At 36.8% G+C, this 18,894-nt stretch overlaps 1 protein-coding gene across 1 annotated transcript in view; it reads right to left on the reverse strand.

The window, feature by feature from the left end:
• Positions 1-352: 352 nt before the first annotated feature.
• Positions 353-18,894, reverse strand: part of LOC121735264 (6-phosphofructo-2-kinase/fructose-2,6-bisphosphatase-like) — a 30,638-nt gene continuing 12,096 nt past the window's right edge. Inside the window, exons 3-9 of the mRNA XM_042126030.1 lie at positions 15,305-15,439; positions 9,709-9,869; positions 8,930-9,319; positions 7,773-7,994; positions 2,672-2,906; positions 1,919-2,046; positions 353-533 (exon numbers count right to left, since the gene is read on the reverse strand). Of these exons, the coding sequence (XP_041981964.1) occupies positions 432-533; positions 1,919-2,046; positions 2,672-2,906; positions 7,773-7,994; positions 8,930-9,319; positions 9,709-9,869; positions 15,305-15,439 (1,373 nt within the window). The 3' untranslated portion in view covers positions 353-431. The remainder of the gene's footprint in view (positions 534-1,918; positions 2,047-2,671; positions 2,907-7,772; positions 7,995-8,929; positions 9,320-9,708; positions 9,870-15,304; positions 15,440-18,894) is intronic.

The following is an 18,894-nucleotide window of genomic DNA, read 5'->3' on the forward strand; positions in this document are numbered from 1 at the left end:
AATTCTATTTCGATATAAGTATCATAATATTATTATAATGTATTCCAAAGCATGTAAGTACTTAATTAATTAAAAATAAACTAAGTAAATAATAATAATTGAAAGTATTAAAACAGTACAATAATAAAAATCTTAATTTAACATAGGTATTTAAACCAAATACGCCGAAATCATTAATCTTAACAATTTAGTTTTATTTATTACTTAATTATACTCATAATTCGTTAAGAAAATAAAATGTAAAGTGGCACTAGAAACGAAACACCCTCAGTCTTTGAACATCGACGCGTCGTACACACAACTGTCACACTAGTGTTAGCTACGATCGCTAGATGGCGTTTTCTCATTCCTCTCCGCACGCGACTTTCAATCGCTGCGTTCGTGACTTTTTGTCACATGGTACTTGTTGCTCGGACGTGGTTCTATGTGGTCTACACGGTCTCGGTGTTCTGCCACAGGTTGGAAGGTAGAGTGTCGTAGTGCGAGGGAACGGTTACCAGGGCGTCAGCGGTTGTTCTATTGATTGAGCAGTTCTGGAAAGATAGAACATTGAATAACTAAGGGTGGATTGCACCAGAGGCGTGGAGTCGTGGTTAAAGTTAAAGTTATGGTTATAGTTAAGGCTAATTTTAACTTTAACTTTGACCACAGATTTTGACAGATGACAGCTGGTCCGACAAGGCTATAAATGAACGTGGGCGGGGGCGCTGCTGGTAAAGGAGAACTGTCAAAAATGGCGTTTTTGTATGATGACAGCGTTAGTCCCTTTTTTCGGCACGTGCATTTAATGCATTAAAAGTTAAAACCTCTATGGTTATGGTTAAATATGGCGTCTATTTTTGACTTTAACCAAAGATTTGACATTTTCCATTGTAGTTAAAGTTATAGTTAAAGTTAAAGTGAGTTGGTGCGACCCATCCTTAATCGCTTATTTTTTTTTATAGGTACCTATGTCAATGGTACCCGTCGTTGTTCATATTTTCATTCGTAACTAAATAGAAAAGTAGATCGTTAAGGAACAACGATTTAATCACCGACACCCACAAAAATCAGGCTTCCCAATAAGTATCGGTTTAATGGAATCGGTTTCGATAGTAAAATGAGCAAAATTTGCTAGACGTAGCTTAACATAGTAATAAACAGTAATAAAGTTATATTATGAGCACTAAACAATAAACATTATCTGCGCGCGACTGGATAAGTATCTGCTATCTGATAAGTGTCTGCAATAGGCTTGTGAACAGACATTGTAAATATTAGCTGACGGCTTTGTTATATTAAGTTGAAACATAGTTTATAATGCTGTTATAAAGTAATAGACAAATGCTTCTTTTAGAGGGTATATAAAAGTTTGTTATTATCTGTGTTTTATTTTGAGATGTTGGGACCTCATGTACCTATAAGTTGAGCTCCGAGCTACCCATGGAATATACATGGTGTAAAAAAACTAAGTGATAATACTTTAGGATGTGTATGTGTTAATCATAGAAAGTTCACTGTGAAAGTAGCAGCTCTGAAAGAACAAAAATTTTTTTCGCTTATGTATGGAGAAATTCTACAAGGGTTTTTTACAAGGAACACGTACACACCCTAAAATATTATCACTTATTTTTGTTACACCCTGTATAAGGGACACATAGACACCCTAAAGTATTATCACTTAGTTTTGTTACACCTTGTAAGTATATTAATGTGTCTGCCTGTCTCATGTCTGTCTGTTTGTTACTTCTAATACGCTTTATCCGCGCTGGACCAATTAAGACGAAGATTGGCATGGAGATGTACTTCGGGACTCGAAATTGAAAATGCATTGGATGGTTTTTATTGCAGCAAAATGTTCTGCTAGTGCACGATAAACGATAACTGCTCTAACGAAATTTTGGACTTCCAAAAAGAAGGTTCTATGTTCGGATCTTACCTTGGGCTGTTTGCGGTGCGTGTCCACACACTCGATGGGCAGCTTGATCATCTCCACCTTGTACTTGTACCCGTACGAGGACAGCTTCACGATCGTGTGCAGGGGCACGTTCATGTACGGTAGCTCATCTGGAAATATAAAAAAAAACACTAAAATTAAGTAGACGCCTACCTCCTCCCTCATAGCACCCTCATACCGACCCTCAAAAGCAAGAAGACAAAAAAGTATCGGAACCTCATGATTGCAACAATAAACCATGATTCTAAGAATCGACGTATCGGGGATTTTTCATTTTGTGTACTATCAGAAGTATACACACTGGCTTTAAATATTTATATTTTTTTATTTTGGTTGATACGTTTAGCAAACAATTGATAAACGCACCCAAAACCAACGAAGTCTTCGCAAAACGTTAAACATCCAGAAACATTACAGGATAACATTGTTCCATAGTGGACTGTATTTATTGCCATTGCCTCATAATTCGATAATTTATGATATTCATAAACATGAATAAATGCTTGTTGTTCTTGGTAAACATTAAATGATTAAACAATAATAATTAACGAACGCGTTTATGTGTACACGTAAAATGAACCAAGTCTTTGCAAAACAGACTACCTTTTTACGTCCATGAACTGGACCTTTGTAAGTAATTTTAAAGTCTTCGCAAAATAGAGTTTCTCTTATAAATCTCCACAAACTGGATCCTAATAAGGACTAAGAAATTGTTTCGTTCCATCTAGAACTCACCAAGCTTAGCGTCCAAGAAGTATCCGAGCATGCACCTCAACACCGCCTGATGGCCGACCACAACGACGTTGTGCTCGTCCTCCAACGCCGACAGCACCGGCCGGAGGCGCGTCATGATGTCGATGTAGCTCTCGCCCCAGGGGTACCTGTAGCGGAGCTTGTCCTGGTCCCGCCACGCGAACTCCTGGGGGAAGCGCTCCTGCATCTCCTCGTAGGTTAGACCCTCGCAGATGCCCTGGAAAGAATGTAAAATCAAAATATTTATTTCTAAATAGGTTAACAAAGTTAACACTTTTAGAACGTCGTGTCTACATGAGGCCTACCACCAGTTCGGGAACTACCCCGCCGAGAAGAACCGGCGTAAGAAACTCGCACGGGGCCACCTTTTACCAAAAAATAAAAGGAGACTTACAGTGAAGTTAATGTCTGGCATATCTCTATCTGATAGACTCTATCAATCAGATTAACGTAGTTCTTGTGATTGAATTATGTCTGATTTGTCACAGGTTCACATACCATTGAGGGTCTTTCGCTGGTTCGTTTTTTTATTTATTTATTTGTACAGACGTATAGCAAAGTGGTTTCAAAAAGGATAGAAACACATTTTTAATAAAGAAATTACATTTCTTTCAAAAACATAAAAAATGGGAAACATTAATAATAATATAATAATAATAAGGTTTTAATTGCTAAAAAATTTAAAATTTAATTTAACTGCCCTTAAAGGAATATGTAATAATAGAACTATCTACACTGCGGTGCGAATCCACTAATTTAAAAACAGGTCTTCTCTGGTTCGAACCGCGGTATGAATCGGGTAATTAAAAAACAATCCTTGGCTGTTTAGAACCGCGGTTCGAAAAACTGTGGTGTGAACCAGCGACAGACCCACCATTGAATATGGTAGGATGAAATTTTGTAAACCGCAATACAGTATTTATTTAAACAAAATGTTTCAATTTGATTTGAATATCCAGAATTTGTTCATTATTTGTAAGAAACAACTTGTATTTTGTAGTTCAACTGGCATTTTCACCAACTTTTCCACAAAGAGTGTTTGCTTAAAAATTGTCTAAGTTGTGATAAGTAATCCAGATTCTGGATTAAAATGGCTTACTAACATACTGTGCAAACTGTAAAGTGTCTATGGAGGCCAAATTATTTAGTTTATTCCCTCCTTGTGGAAAGTTCACAGAATGTTGTACGAGTGCCAATTGGCCAATTCATCAATTCGTGGTAATGAATATCGCAAATACCTACTAACCTGAATAGAATTCATCACACGAGTAAGATCAGCAAACGAGTTGCGTATAAGATACCATTAAGTATATAGGTACTTAGTACAAGATACGTAGTGACTAGTGATAATACTTTAGGGAGTGTATGTGTCCCTTATATTACTTGTACGGTGTACCACAGAGTACTATAATACTGGCGTAACTTGTACTATTATCTATTCTGAGCATAAATAGAACTAGATGACGCCCGCAACTCCGTTGCGCCAAAACGCGTTAGTTTATCGCGCGAGAACCGTACATTATTCCGGGATAAAAAGTATCCTATTCCTATTCCCGGGACTCAAAGTATCTCCATATCAAATTTCAGCAAAATCGGACAGACAGACAGACACACGGACAGACAGACAGACACACTTTAGCATTTATAATATTAGTATGGAAGTATGGATTCACTGTGAAATTAGCAGCGCTGAAAGGCCAATTTTTTTTTCACAGTGAACTCTCTACAAGAAACACGTACACACCTTAAAGTATTATCACTTACTTTTGTTACATCCTGTATAATCCATGGAGTATTACACGGAGTCGAGACTCAACACCACAAAAATTACGAGTAGTTGAAAAAACAGTCCCTTAATTTCTAAGTATCTCCTCAATCAGTCGATGAAATACCTAATCAGTATCTATACATTTATTTTATAAAAACAGCTTACAATTCAGCTGCAAGAACAAATTCTAAAGCATGATGTCTGCCATCTGCAGTTATCAACAAAGTATTAAAAGTCTTAAGCAACGTTTAAGAGCCCATATGACCCTAACTTGACTACATACTTTAACCTAGATCTCAAAATCTGTAAGGTCTAGAAAACTGATTTTTTGACGCAAGTAACTTCAGTTCATAAAGATTAAATGCTCAAGACGAAAACACGATTACTCAAAAAATGCTCGATAGTTTCTTTTTTACAAAAAACCTTGTTTTAGACACATTTTTGCTTGGATCTTCGAAGTTTGCTGTCTTTTCTTTAATATTTTTTAATATCTAAAAAGGTATTGATAAAACCTAAATTTGCTCAAAACACTTTTTTCATAATCATTATAGTTCGTCTTTTATTCAAGTAATACTAACTCGGCGATAATTCCGCGCCGTCCTTTTTCACCTGGCATATGAAAGACGGGCGTGAGTGTGAAGAGAGAAGGACCATGTTTGATTTTTAGAGTCAGGTGAGCTCTTAACACTAGAGAAGTTTGTTGAAAATCAATAAGTGTAAGTGATTCTACAAATTTAGCATACTATGTTATGCAACACGACCACCAATGCCACAGTCTATTATAGTCACGAAAGTCATTGGCGGTAATGATTGCTTTCATGGCTACTTCCTATCTAAATGATAAGTCAATGTTAACATTCATTTAAATTAGATTAGTAGGTAGTAAATCACGACTGCAAAGTTACAAAGTTGATGAAGACTTGTAAGAGCTTTAAATAAAATCTGCATTTTAAAGTAACGTAAAATTTTCTCACAAAGACAAGAATTTAGGAATTAAAGAGGTGGAAAAGAGGGGAGTATTTTTTATGTTTTTGAACTCTTCTCCCTAATATTAAGATTAAATCCTAAACTAAAAAACTTTCTACATATGGTTATGTCAAATAAATATTATAAAATGCGCAATTAAACAAGCACTAGCTAAAAGCTTTCGTTAATGTCACTATCGTCCGATTATGTTCAGGAAAACATGATAAAAGATAATGTTTTTATCAAAACGTGTCTTTCGCATTATGACGAATCTGATAGTGTTATAATAAGATTTAAGCTTGTTTTAAACAAAGAAATGAAAGGGAAAGTTCAAATAAGGTAAAGAAAAGAGTTAGGCGAATGTGAAACATGCCCTATTATATCTACAAATTAAAGCAACATAAAGCATTCAGCAATGTTGAGTTCTAAAGAAACAGGTGAAAAGCTATAGAGTAAAGACAGAAGACTTTTAAATTGATCCTTAGGTACTTATATAACTCTTACTCTACCTATGTTTACGTTAAGCAGTCCAAGGAATGAGGACGAAATGGTACCTAAATAGATGAATCAGAAAATGTTTGTAGCCCACAGACGTATAAATAGTAGTACTATTATATTATGTCTGTGTTGTAGCCACACTTGGGTTAAGCTATTTAGTATTAACCATGATCTACTTCCGACTTAGATACTTTGAAGTTGGCAATCTAATTTTACAACGATAAAGGAAGCATATCGATCATGATAAAGTATATTTAGCTACCTGTAGAATATAGCACGATATAATATAAATCCGGTACACAATTACTCACCACTTCAGAGTAATGAGATTATCTTGAGTGGTGATAAAAGATTGGTAAATATAAAATACACCGATCACAAAATTGAAAATATGTTGACAAAAAATCAAAATAAGGAATTGCAGCTAATAAATCTGTAAGTATACGTGAAGTAAATTCAAATAACGTGATATCGTCGCATCGATAAGTCTAGAATCTAGATGGGTTTAGATATGGGTAATGGGTATCTTGATCAGTGCAATAAAAACGTATGATTCGTACGATTCAGATATAAAACCACAGTGAATATAATAGGCATGATGACTATTTTTTTTTCTTATCGGTAATTGAAAGACAATTAAAAAATAGAAACATTGCTGAAAGAATGACTCTGATAGCTTAAAAATTCACCAAGATATGACAATTCAAATATCTCATAAAAAAGACCGGCCCGAAACGCTCCATACAAAGTGCTACGAAAGTATGACGTCAGTCTTACGTAGTTTGTACGCATCGGGAGACAACTTTGTTCGACATGTATATTAAATATTGCGTTTATGAAAGTGGTTTCATAACAAAAGTTGCTTTTAATTGCATAACTTATCGAATTGCATACAAATATTAAGAAATTTTATTGAAAAAAATTTTGACTTGAATATCCAACTTTGAAGGCGCATAACAAAAAAAATACAAATGCTATCAAGCTGATATTTTGGGAACACTTATTTTTTACCGTGATTTCTTTATTTTATTAACAAAATTCGCTAATCTTTGACCTTGTCATCATCCCTATTATATTGACTTAACGAATATGAGTTATATCAGCAAAGGAAACTGTAACAAAGCTATTTCATCATCAAAGGAAATTGTCGTGAGAAGTTCCATATAATTTCCCAATGACGAATAAACGCCATTGAATTGCAAGAGCACTTGATATAGTACTTATAATATGATGTAAAAACCCTGAAGAAGCTTGTATAGGAAAATTAATATTATAATGATTTTAACTGAGTACATCTACTAAAGTATAGTCTGTGGTGCTAGGTATAAAATATTGCCCCGGTGGCCATCCCCAGACCGCCGGGGATGCGTAATTGCATTTCCGCAACGATAAAAAAAAAAATTAAAAAAAAAAGTTATAAAATGTATAGTCACGATGAAGCCTCACAATTTGTAGTATCCAATCATCTTGATTTTGTGGTTTTACAATTAGTGCTTCTAATAAATAATCCAAAATACTACGATGATTGAAATAATAATTTCCTATTAAAGTTTGCGGGCCCATGTTGGATGCGAGTAGCAGGAGATCGGTCATCTTGGCGTTCATTGAGAGAGGCCTATGTCCAGCAGTGGACGACTCTAGGCAGTAGGCTGATAATATGATGATGATGATTAAAGTTTGTTTTATTGATTAAAGTATTGTGTAAAATACTTAATGGCTCAAAGAGGACGACAGCGAGGCAAGCAAAGGGAAAGAAGAGATACTGTCTAGCATTTTTGGAGATTTCCGGCGAAAAGAAAGTATAGGTACAGACAGTATTTTTTTTAATAACAAAGAGAGCAAAGAACTTACAGCGTCCAGCTCATTCAGAGCGCGTATCGCCCGCTTCGGCGCCATGATCTCCGCCGCCGTCTGCTTGGTCCTCCTCAGCTCTGACGTCCAAACTGTCACAGGTTCTACCGCAGCCAGCGCGTTCATGTGCTCAGCCAGGCCGTGAGCGTAGCGGGCACCGCGAGGAGACAGACTCGCGTCGCCACCAATGCGCCCAAGCACGTTGTACTCGCTCTCGCCGTGCTAAAGAAATTAATGAAATATTAAAAAAAAATAGCCACAGCATAACATGAATTAACCTTCTTCTTGGAAGTCGGTTACGAAATTGATGCAGGAGATGAGGGAAATAAGGATGTTATGCTTTAAGTCCCGGATGCAATTGCTTTGAGGGATGAATATGGGGGCGGCAAGGTTCTTTAAGTGTCCATGGGATGCCATTAAATTCGGCTTAGAACAAGCAAATGTACTCAACAGTTCCATTAAGTTATGCAAAGTAACCTTCAATAACTTAGATGAAGCTAGTAGGGCACGCAGAGATTTCTATGAATGTGTCAACATCGCAACATTTTCTAGCGCATGAATACATAACATCTAACAGAAAACATAAATATTGCGACGAACATAAACTATCAGCAAAAAGCAAGTTGTTATTTAACACAGTCATGTTGACTTCATATAAATAGAATGTTTAGATTTAAAATATCTTTGCGGATCTGTTTTATCTGTTCTTAGGAAAATTACGCAAATAGACAAATAAGTCGTAAGGCGACCAATAATAGGAGCTCCCTGATCATATAGATGAATGGGTCAGAGGTGGAATCGATTGATAGCTAATCCCGACAATAACAAATTAATTAATAGAGATATTTAAAACAACAAAATTATTCATCTAATGAACAATCGACATGTGCATAGTCAAAGAAAAAATTTGGAGTAGTACTTTAAGAGCTAAGTAGCGACATTACAAGTTAAAATCCCTCTCTAATCCGTTTCGTTTCGTCGCGAGTGAAAATAGAGAGACTTACATACATACAGAAAAATATATATATTACTTATGGCAAAAATTCTAATTAAACTTTAGCTTGTCAAATAAGCTTCTCTATATCTTTGGTCTCTTAAACTTACTAATGCTTGTGTTGTTTGCATAATATTTTATAAAAGAAGAATAAGCAACTTACCCTGGTGAAGTACAGAGTTTGCGGCAATCCCCTCATGCCCGAGATATACCCGAGAATTCCCGACTCCTTCTGTCCCGCTACTTTGTGAGCAGTGACCGTTTCCCCCATGTTTTCCACTCGCACAAAGCTGATATTCTCAGTGGCCGCGTCTATGGACTCGTACTGCCTCATGTAATGCTCCAGCTTCTTCCTCAGATCGTCCACCGCCTCCTCCTCACTCATGCTCTTGTAGTCCGCGGAGTAGTGGAGGATCTCAATGATGTTTCTCTCCAGTAACTCCTGGTCCTCGCAGACACACTCAATGAAGAGAATCCTGAAGCCCATCTCCGAGATGCAGTACTCGTTCAACTCGCGACGCTGCTCCCGAGTTATGTTGGTGCCGTCGAATATCTACAACAAACGAACTAATACAATACAAACATTTTGATGTGTTCCAGCTACAAAACCCATCCTTGAACCCATATTTGAAGGATATGGTCTTTATGATATAAACTAAAGAAGACTAGAATAGATAATGGTCTTTATGATATAAACTAAAGAAGACTAGAATAGATAATGGTCTTTATGATATAAACTAAAGAAGACTAGAATAGATAATATTCCATAGGCAGATGGTGGACCGAAACAATTTGGTCGGGCTATGTCACGCCTAGTCGACAGGTTACGACTCTTTACAAATCCCAACCAAATAACGAAAATCCCCCGCCTATTATTCAATTTCTCTAGTTGGACATGGAATAAATGCAGTATGCACATAGGAGTGACAGAGACAGACTTACAGCGACACTGTTCCCATCCTTCAGCCACAGCACGGCGTCCTGCACCGCCTCGCGCGCGCTCTGGCGGCGGATGGCGGAGCCCTGCAGGTTGTCGGCGCGGAATATGTCGTGGCTGCCGTACAGCGCCATGTGCCGGCGACGGTACTCGCTGCAGTCGAACACTGCAAGAGAATGATGTTCTAGAAACGTCTGGAGAGGTCATAGAAATTGCAGGTACAGGAGATTTTGGAAGCGATCTCATGACAATCGTGGCAATGACTATACTTACTTAATAATGATATTATTTTATCCATCGGGAATCGGGATTCGGGTATCGACATCCACAACGTAACACTACAATATGGCGCCAAAATTAGTTTACCGTACGGAAGCCGAACATTTTTTTGCAACAACAATTACTGTCTTTATGTACTTTTCCGTCTATCGTCCATGCCAAATTTTACTCTGAAAGGTAACGGACAGACAGACTTCGCATTTTTAACCGACTTCAAAAAAAGGAGGTTATCAATTCGACGCGTACGTATTCCCAGAACTGCCCAGTTTTCGTATATGTTAGTCTATATCAGCATCTGAGGAAATGTGGCAAGTTTTAAAAGTGTGAGTATTTTTTTTTAATGAAATACCCCCTTATTTCATTTATACAAACGAGCAAACGGGTCACCTGATGGAAAGCAACTTCCGTCGCCCATGGACACTCGCAGCATCAGAAGCTCTGCAAGTGCGTTGCCGGCCTTTTAAGAGGGCATGGGGTAATAGGGGAGGGTAGGGAAGGGAAGGGAATAGTTGAGGGTAGGGAAGGGAATAGGGTAGGGGTTAGGGGATCGGGCCTCCGGTAAACTCACTCACTCGGCGAAACACAGCGCAAGCGTTGTTTCACGCCGGTTTTCTGTGAGAACGTGGTATTTATCCGGTCGAGCCGGCCCATTCGTGCCGAAGCATGACTCTCCCACGTATATACGTGTATGTTCGTTTTTATTTTTGTGATCGCATATCTCTGGAACTACAAGTCCGATTTAAGTAATTATTTTTTTGTTGTACTAGGTATTGTTCAACTTAGGGAATAGTTCAAGTTTCATCGAAATCGGTGCACTAGTTTCTGAGATAGGGAATTTTAATTCTAAATTACGTACAAATTTGAAGTCGGTTTTATATTTTTAAAATACTATTATTATTATATTAGAAATGATGAAATGATTGTCGTAAAGCCATAAATATTAACACCAAACCATAAAGTACTAGGCGTAATACCCAATGGGCAATAACTACAAACATTAGTAGAAATCAATTAATGTGGCCCTGGCCTAGAAGGTGTGTTTACTACACGTATGTGAGTGTGACATACAGATTACATAAGTAGGTAACTCTAATCTTATGTACAATTTTACAGTAGTATTTAAGACATAAAATAAACATGTTAGCAATAAAACTGACTATGTTAAAAATGGAAATAGAAAACAACTTTTAAAATTTAAACAGTCAAAACCTCAGCACAATGTGCTCAATTGGGCTTACTATTTTTGTAATAAATTATGTAAAAACAAAATAAACCCAAATAGTTAGAGTAAAAAAACGAACTTTCATGTTTACCACAAATCTAAAAAAATATATAATATTATCGCTGGATCAAGCAAATATCAAACTATATTGCCACTATATGATAAAAATGTTTTTCTGTTTGTGCAGTAGAATAGGTAAGCCTATGCGATATGCCAGCAAACTTTGCACTGTAAATATTAATTTTAAGGTAAATTCTGAAACTCAAACTCAATTTTTTTATTATGAATATTTTTTTCAAATGTTCTTTGAACGTCGGGACTATGCCATAAAGTTAATATACCTAGGTGCAAGTGTATTAACTTTATGGGCTATACTGGTGCCTACCACCGGTTCGGGAACTAACCCGGCGGCGGCGAGAAGAACCTGCGCGGCGTCAGAAACTCGCACGTGGCCATCTTTTACTAAAAAGATGGATAGAAATGCAAAAAAAATATATATCTCTCGATAATAGCAACAGAGTTCTACCGATTGTCTAACAATAATAATAATATAAGTAGGTATAATAACAATAATAACACCTATGATATTTCATAAAAACAATGAAGTGACTCAATAGTTATTACGAATGTAATATGCTATCACAGCTGATTAAATATCATAACAAAAGTATTATAATAAAAACTTATTTCAAGATATGTAAAGAAACCCAGCACCAGTAGCCTTAGCACGGCCACCAGTAGAAATGCGAAAGTATGGACAAATTGTGGACATAAACTAAAGGTGCCGTTCCGATCTTTACCGTGGCCAATCGCGACCGACAAAAATTCAATTAAAATGCCACTTTATGACAGACTATAGTATATGTCATAGAGTAGGATATTATTTGAATTTTTAGGATTATAGTGGCATTTTAATTGAATTTTTGAAAAAGATCGGAACGCTACCTTAAGTTTATCTCCACAGTTTGTCCATACTTTCGCATTTCTACTGGTGGCCGTGCTAAGGCTACATCAGTATATAAGTAATAGAAAGGAAAGAGAAAAAAGAGCTGGAAATTGACAGTACCATCATACGTAGATAGGCAGAGTTCTCTGCTCTTCATCTACTCAGCTTCTCTAGAAGCATAAATATTAGATAGAATTATAATAAAAATGAATAGGATCGTATGACTGTTGTATTCTATTTAATGAATCGCGACAACGAGCGCTCATTCGGAATTTCACATATCAACTCGGAAAGGGTTCGTCGGCGTCCACCCTTGCTTAAAATTGATCTGGGGCCAGCGGTCGGCGAACCGTAAACGCGGTGTCACCAAGCCGTAGCCGAGTAACGAGTTGACATACAGGAGCTGCTGATACGCTTTGGTTACGTGCATAATATACGTTATATCGGCACTACATATAGGCGTTGGCCGACGCGTTGGCCGGTGCGCTGGCCCAATGTGTAGAACGCGCGAACGCCCGTTCTACACATATTTGGGCCAGCGCACCGGCCAACGCGTTGGCCAACGCGTTCGCCTATAGTAATATGTAGTGACGGACATATTTAGGTTGACGTCTGGTTGAAGGCGAGGCAAAAGGCGATACGCGGTGACGATCCCTTTCCAAGTTGATATGTGTGCTGTGACCCTAAGGCTTCAGTCTCGAAATCAGCGGGCGGGTTTCTTTTAGACATAGTACTATACATACATGCCTAGAAAATCTGATGAAGAAGAGGGATCTACATCTACAAGTAGATGTATAAATTAAACACAAGCATTTCATTCATACCTTGCAAAACTAGGCTATCTCGTGATAATAAAGAAGTATTTATAGGACAAGCGAGCCGAGATAGGCACTGACAAGTCTAGACTTCATCTAGGTCAAGGAATATACTATCAGGTTTACCTCTATATAACTAACTCTTCATTATGTGTTTGATTAACAAATGAAATTCTATGAGTTTCGTACAAGGGTGGAGGACTCTACGTATTATTACAAATTACAATTCATACCTACTAATATTATAAATGCGAAAGTGTGTATGTCTGACACGGGACACCCAAACCGCCGACCTAACGACCCAACCGATTTCGCTGAAATAAGGTGTTGCGTCCCGGGTAAGGACATAGAAAGAATAGTTTTTGTTGCGAAAAACAAAAATATTCGGTCCCCGAGCGATTAACGAATTTTGGCGCAACAGAGTTGGGGGCGTCATTTACTTAAATATATATAAACATTTCCTACATTTTCGCCTATGGTCATTTACCATATCATTTAGGTTATTTAGGTTTTATAGTATTTGTAACAGATTTTTCTTTGAGTACCTTTTGCAACTTGGCTGATGTTTCATCAGACGTGTCAATTTCTGCCCAACAGCATTTTCTATGCTTACAGAATCTGTTATATAGACGATTTTTTCAAGAACACCTATATTGCAAATACTCGTACAATTACTAGAAATCGTAATTTTACTTTGTTAAAAGAAGTTAGTAAAATATGACGCTTATCGTGTGAGTATGACGTTAGCGGAACATGCATGCAGCATGGGGCAGTGCTCAGTTGATAAATTGGCATTATTGCTGACTATATCACTCGGGCATTGAATCATTGTATTACATAACTTCGTGACTAGACTTCACTCGAGACAGCGATAGAAAATTATAGATCACCTTTCTTTAGAGCTTTATATCGGGCTTACATTAATTCCAATCAAGAGCTGGATTGCTACTGGAATAAAGTAAACGGGTACTGGAATGCTCTAAATTACATTCCAGTGCGAACTCTTTTTGAGCTTAGTCAGCTTTCCCCTATCTCTATGTCAGCTCAGCTAAATTCTCCTTTGCCACTTAGGTTGAAAGAAGTCCCCCCTACTCCTCTTTTAGAAATAAGGCTTAACGTACACGGTTCAACTCGTATTAGTAGATACACAAGTAGGTGAAAGTAGTGTCTCCTATAATAGGGAATATGAAAAAAAAAATTCCATCTCAATATCATCCTCACATTATAATCAAAAGGTATTTTTTTTTTAATTAGTTATCATTTAAACCCATAAAATGTTGTTTAAAAAATGAAAATTAATGGAGGGAAATTCAAACTTACTAAACGCGCCACCATTGGTCGAAACGAAATGTGACGTCAGATGTTACATATTATATGCGTCGATATTCATACTGTGGTTATAGTATTTGTTAGAAAAATAGTTTAAAACTGGTGATTTATAGTGAATCTATATTTATAGTGAATATATTAGGTATGATATATTCACTATAAATATAGTATATACGTTTTATCAAAGCACAATCGGACTATCTACCGAAAATAAATGCATTTATGATGTTAGAATTTTTTGCATCAAATCTTGATTTTACGATTTTATTTAATTTAATTTTTTTAGACTAGCTGACCCGGCAAACGTTGTTTTGCCATATAAATTATTTCTAGTATAAATTAAAAAAGTGAATAAAAACCTATTCTCAACCTGTAATGATCATCACAATAGTAATAAACACGATAATGGAGATAGAGAATTTATACGTGGGAGAGCCATGCTTCGGCACGAATGGGCCGGCTTGACCGGAGAAATACCACGTTCTCACAGAAAACCGGCGTGAAACAGCGCTTGTGCTGTGTTTCGCCGAGTGAGTGAGTTTACCGGAGGCCCAATCCACTACCCTCCCCTATTACCCTATTCCCTCTTAAAAGGCCAGCAACGCACCTGCAGTTCTTCTGATGCTGCGAGTGTCCATGGGCGACGGAAGTTGCTTTTCATCAGGTTACCCGTTTGCTCGTTTGCCCCCTTATTTCATAAAAAAAATACATTATCGCTTTTCATCATCTTACACCATGGTTCTCGTATTTTTACATCGTTTGGAATACGAAAAATACGTTGTCAGGTGTGTTTCTAGTAATGCTTTTGCACTTCAGTATCACACAATACTTTTAAGAAGGTTTTTTAGCCTCTTCCATGATCTCAATAGCAATTTTATTCTCATTTATAAAGATATAAAGGACTAATTAAAGTCATATAAAAAAATCATGCATATTCCCTATTATTGAAATCCTAGCTGTCGCAAACCCTCCCTCTATTTACCTTCTCTTCTGCCTCTAGTTATTCTTACCTTTAGTGCTCTCGCCGTTCCAGTTGAGGTGTCTGGCGAGGCGGTGCGCGATCTGGCTCTTGCCGCGCGCCGGCAGACCCACGAGCGCGATCAGCAGCGGCGCGAACTGGCTGATGCGGCGCGTGCGCATCGACACTGGAACAACACGAATTATAGATGCTAGAGGCAATCAAACTTCGAATACAGTTCGGAATAAAAAGCGAGCAGTAGATGAAATTTTCAAGATACAAGAAAATCTCAATCAAGAATGGATCTTTGAGATTTCAATCATCGGCAAAGATATTATAATTAAACTAGCTGTCCCGGCAAACGTTTCTTTGCCATATAAAGTATTTCGCCCGTATTATTCTATTGAAGTGACTAAATATGTATGTCACCATGGCAACGTCCATCGCTATCCCGTCGCACAAACAATGGTCGCCGTCAGTCTCGAGTTGTAATAATTTACTATTATTTATTCAACAAATGCACTTATCAATAGAAAAAGTACCCAGTAGCCGATTCTCAGACCCACTGAATATGCATATAAAATTTGGTTAAAATCAGTAAAGCCGTTTCGGAGGAGTACGCGGCCTAACATTGTGACACGAGAATTTTATATACACCACTATTTTTTAGTTAGTACCAATACTTTAGGGGCTTATTAGGTACCTGTAACTGATCATATTTATTTAGTTAAAACATAAAAAAACGCAGACCCAAAATTGTCCACGAAAATACGTAATATTTGGTAAATTCATAATTAATTCAATGACCGAAGCGCGCCTCTAGATACTAGTATGTGTAGTAAGTTCCTATTGGTTAGCGTATGCGCTCGCCGCATCCCATTGATAAATCTTCGGCAAACTCGCGTCGATGCTCAGCACCCCCCTCCTCCCCTGCGCCCGCATTGTGCCCCGCGGTAAAACAAAAATGAGTAAGACAGAATACTATCAATGAATCAGTCAATGGATAGTAAAATGTGTCCATAATTTTATGGTAGATTTATTAAAAAAAGAAATTGCAATAACTTTGTTATTTTTAGATATTATAAAATTATTTCTTCACATATATGATAATAATGGCATGCCTGATAAGCCCCTAAAGTATTTGTACTAATTAAAAAATAGTGGTGTATAAGATGATGAAATGCTGGATTGTGGAGACCCAAAAGAATCCTAATATAAAATTCATTTTAATGACAATATCTAATTGTAAACTATATTAATTGTACCTAACCTACTGTAACGGAATAACACCTCCATTGGTCATTCAAGTACAATAACGTTTTAAATACTTATAAGATAACTATATAAACTTATATAACTAAGGTCTATGAAGGTCTATGAGCTAGAAGATGCTCAGCCTAAAAGGTTAAAAGCCCAAAAGGTCTTTAAAGATCAGTCAATATTATTATTTCAATGTTATTGTTGACGGATACACTGATAACTATAATATAACATCAGCGTCCGCGCAGAGGTCGCGATATTTTTATTTAGATCATAAATAAGAATAATGAAAACGTGAATATATTGAAAGACACGTAAAGTATAGAAATATGAACTCTTTTGTAATCTTTACAGTTTACACTTCAGATTTCATACTTCACAATCATCTAAGTTGGCTTGGATGAGAAATAAATAAGTTAAGTAGAGTTTTAGCTTAAAGATGTTCCAGGGTAAGTGGAATCTTCGGGATGACGACAATTTTTTTTATTAGCTAATTTGGTTGAGATATTCATAACAATTGAATAAAATTAAAAAGGACTAGCAAAGAAAACATAACAAGATACGATAGATATGATATATTTGCCATAAAGTGAACGATAATGATATTTATAATAGAAGTGACGTAAATATGGAAAAGCACCAAATGGAAAAGACACAGGACAGGAAGAAAATATGGCAGGCTCTAGGGGAGGCCTATGCGACGACACTATCGAAACCATAGACCAAAACAATAGATATTATCTGATAATCGAAACCTAGACAATCTCGAAACCGGTGGGAGGTATCACAAACAATCTTTATTCCTTTTCATTGTTTACTACGTTTTTTATGTGAATGTTGCTAAATAAGTCTTTTATTATTATGACGTCAAGGACTCTATAAAGATAAATGTGCTGCACGATGCTCTAGTCTAGTTATATGTAGCTGACACTCCCATTCGACACAGTTAGCTATAAACACCTATTGTTCATATGTCAATAGTGATAGTAAAATATGTTTAGTGTTTACCTTTACTATATTATCTGCCACAAGAGCTATCTGCAGTGAGCAATGAAGTTTTATCGAGACCACTTAGTTTTTAAATAAAATGTTTTTGAAAATATGGGTAATGAGATTGCTTTAAGTTTCTTAAATTCTACTGTTCCAAGTCTAATAGGGATATATTATAGAAACTACTTGAATTTTAAATGAAAGGGGGGCAAAGGGCAAAGGTATGTAACCGAAGATCTAAAATAAACAAATTCAACGAAATCCCATCTGTGTTTTGTTTGTATCCGGGTTTTATTTATATCGCGCTCTTTGTAAAGAAAACGTGTCACCTCAAGTTGAAATGAAGCATCGCCAGAAAACACAAAAACATACGATTCTTTTTCCATTTTATATAATTTTTTTAAACGTTTCAAACTCTCTTAGAAAAAAGTATTTTGTGCTATCTTTACTTAGTACTTATCATTGTTCCATGAGCTCAAATTTCCTTAAATATGTTTATTAATATCTTAGGTGATTGTAAACTTGTAATAAACCGTATGGAAATTTGTTTCTTGATAAACATATGAAATTTGGATTAAGCTTTCTTCAAAGAAACCCAATGACTGATCCTTACATTAAAGTGTTCATACATTACAAGCTACTGAATAATGAAAACAAACGTAAATCCCGAATGATCTAAAACTATTCTTGCAACAAGAATGAACTCAAAACCTACTATCCCAAATACGAAGTCAGCAATGAATATAAAATTCGCAGTAAATATTTTGAACTAACTATTGAAAAAAAACTGTGCATATAATAATAATAATAATAGCTCCCACAGCGGTTTCGGCGACGGTGGCACAGTATAGCAATATGACATATCAGTGGCCGGTTTTATTGAAACCAGGCCAGCTGCGCAGGAGTAATTTTATAGTGCCCAAGTGTATGCGCAGTACACAAGAGCACTCTCTATTCCTTTACTCAAATAACCCAGTGGGACGGAGGACCGACACGACCGGCGAGAGATCAGGCGCAGGACCGACTTTTTACATGCCCATCGCATGGATCATCTTACTTGTCAGACAATCAGGTGATCAGCCTGCATTATCCTAACCAAACTTGGAAATAACATGTTTCCAACGCGGGAATCGAACCCACGACCCGAGCCGCGCTCTATACCACTATAATAAGAGTCAACGCCTCCGTGGTCTAGTGGTGTGCAATAACTCACAAAGTGGGTGTGTCATATTAATTTACTACGCTGCCTGTAACAGAAGTCAGCAAATACTATCAAACAGTCGTGGCCTTATTAATTAAGAGACAGGAAAATCTAAAACATGTGGCAAGATAAATAGTAACACCAGTAATTAGTCCTTTGACCTTTCTTAATCTTCGTTAATAATTAATAAA

Source organism: Aricia agestis, chromosome 17 (genome assembly GCF_905147365.1).
Source record: "Aricia agestis chromosome 17, ilAriAges1.1, whole genome shotgun sequence".
In the NCBI taxonomy this organism is placed as follows: domain Eukaryota; kingdom Metazoa; phylum Arthropoda; class Insecta; order Lepidoptera; family Lycaenidae; genus Aricia; species Aricia agestis.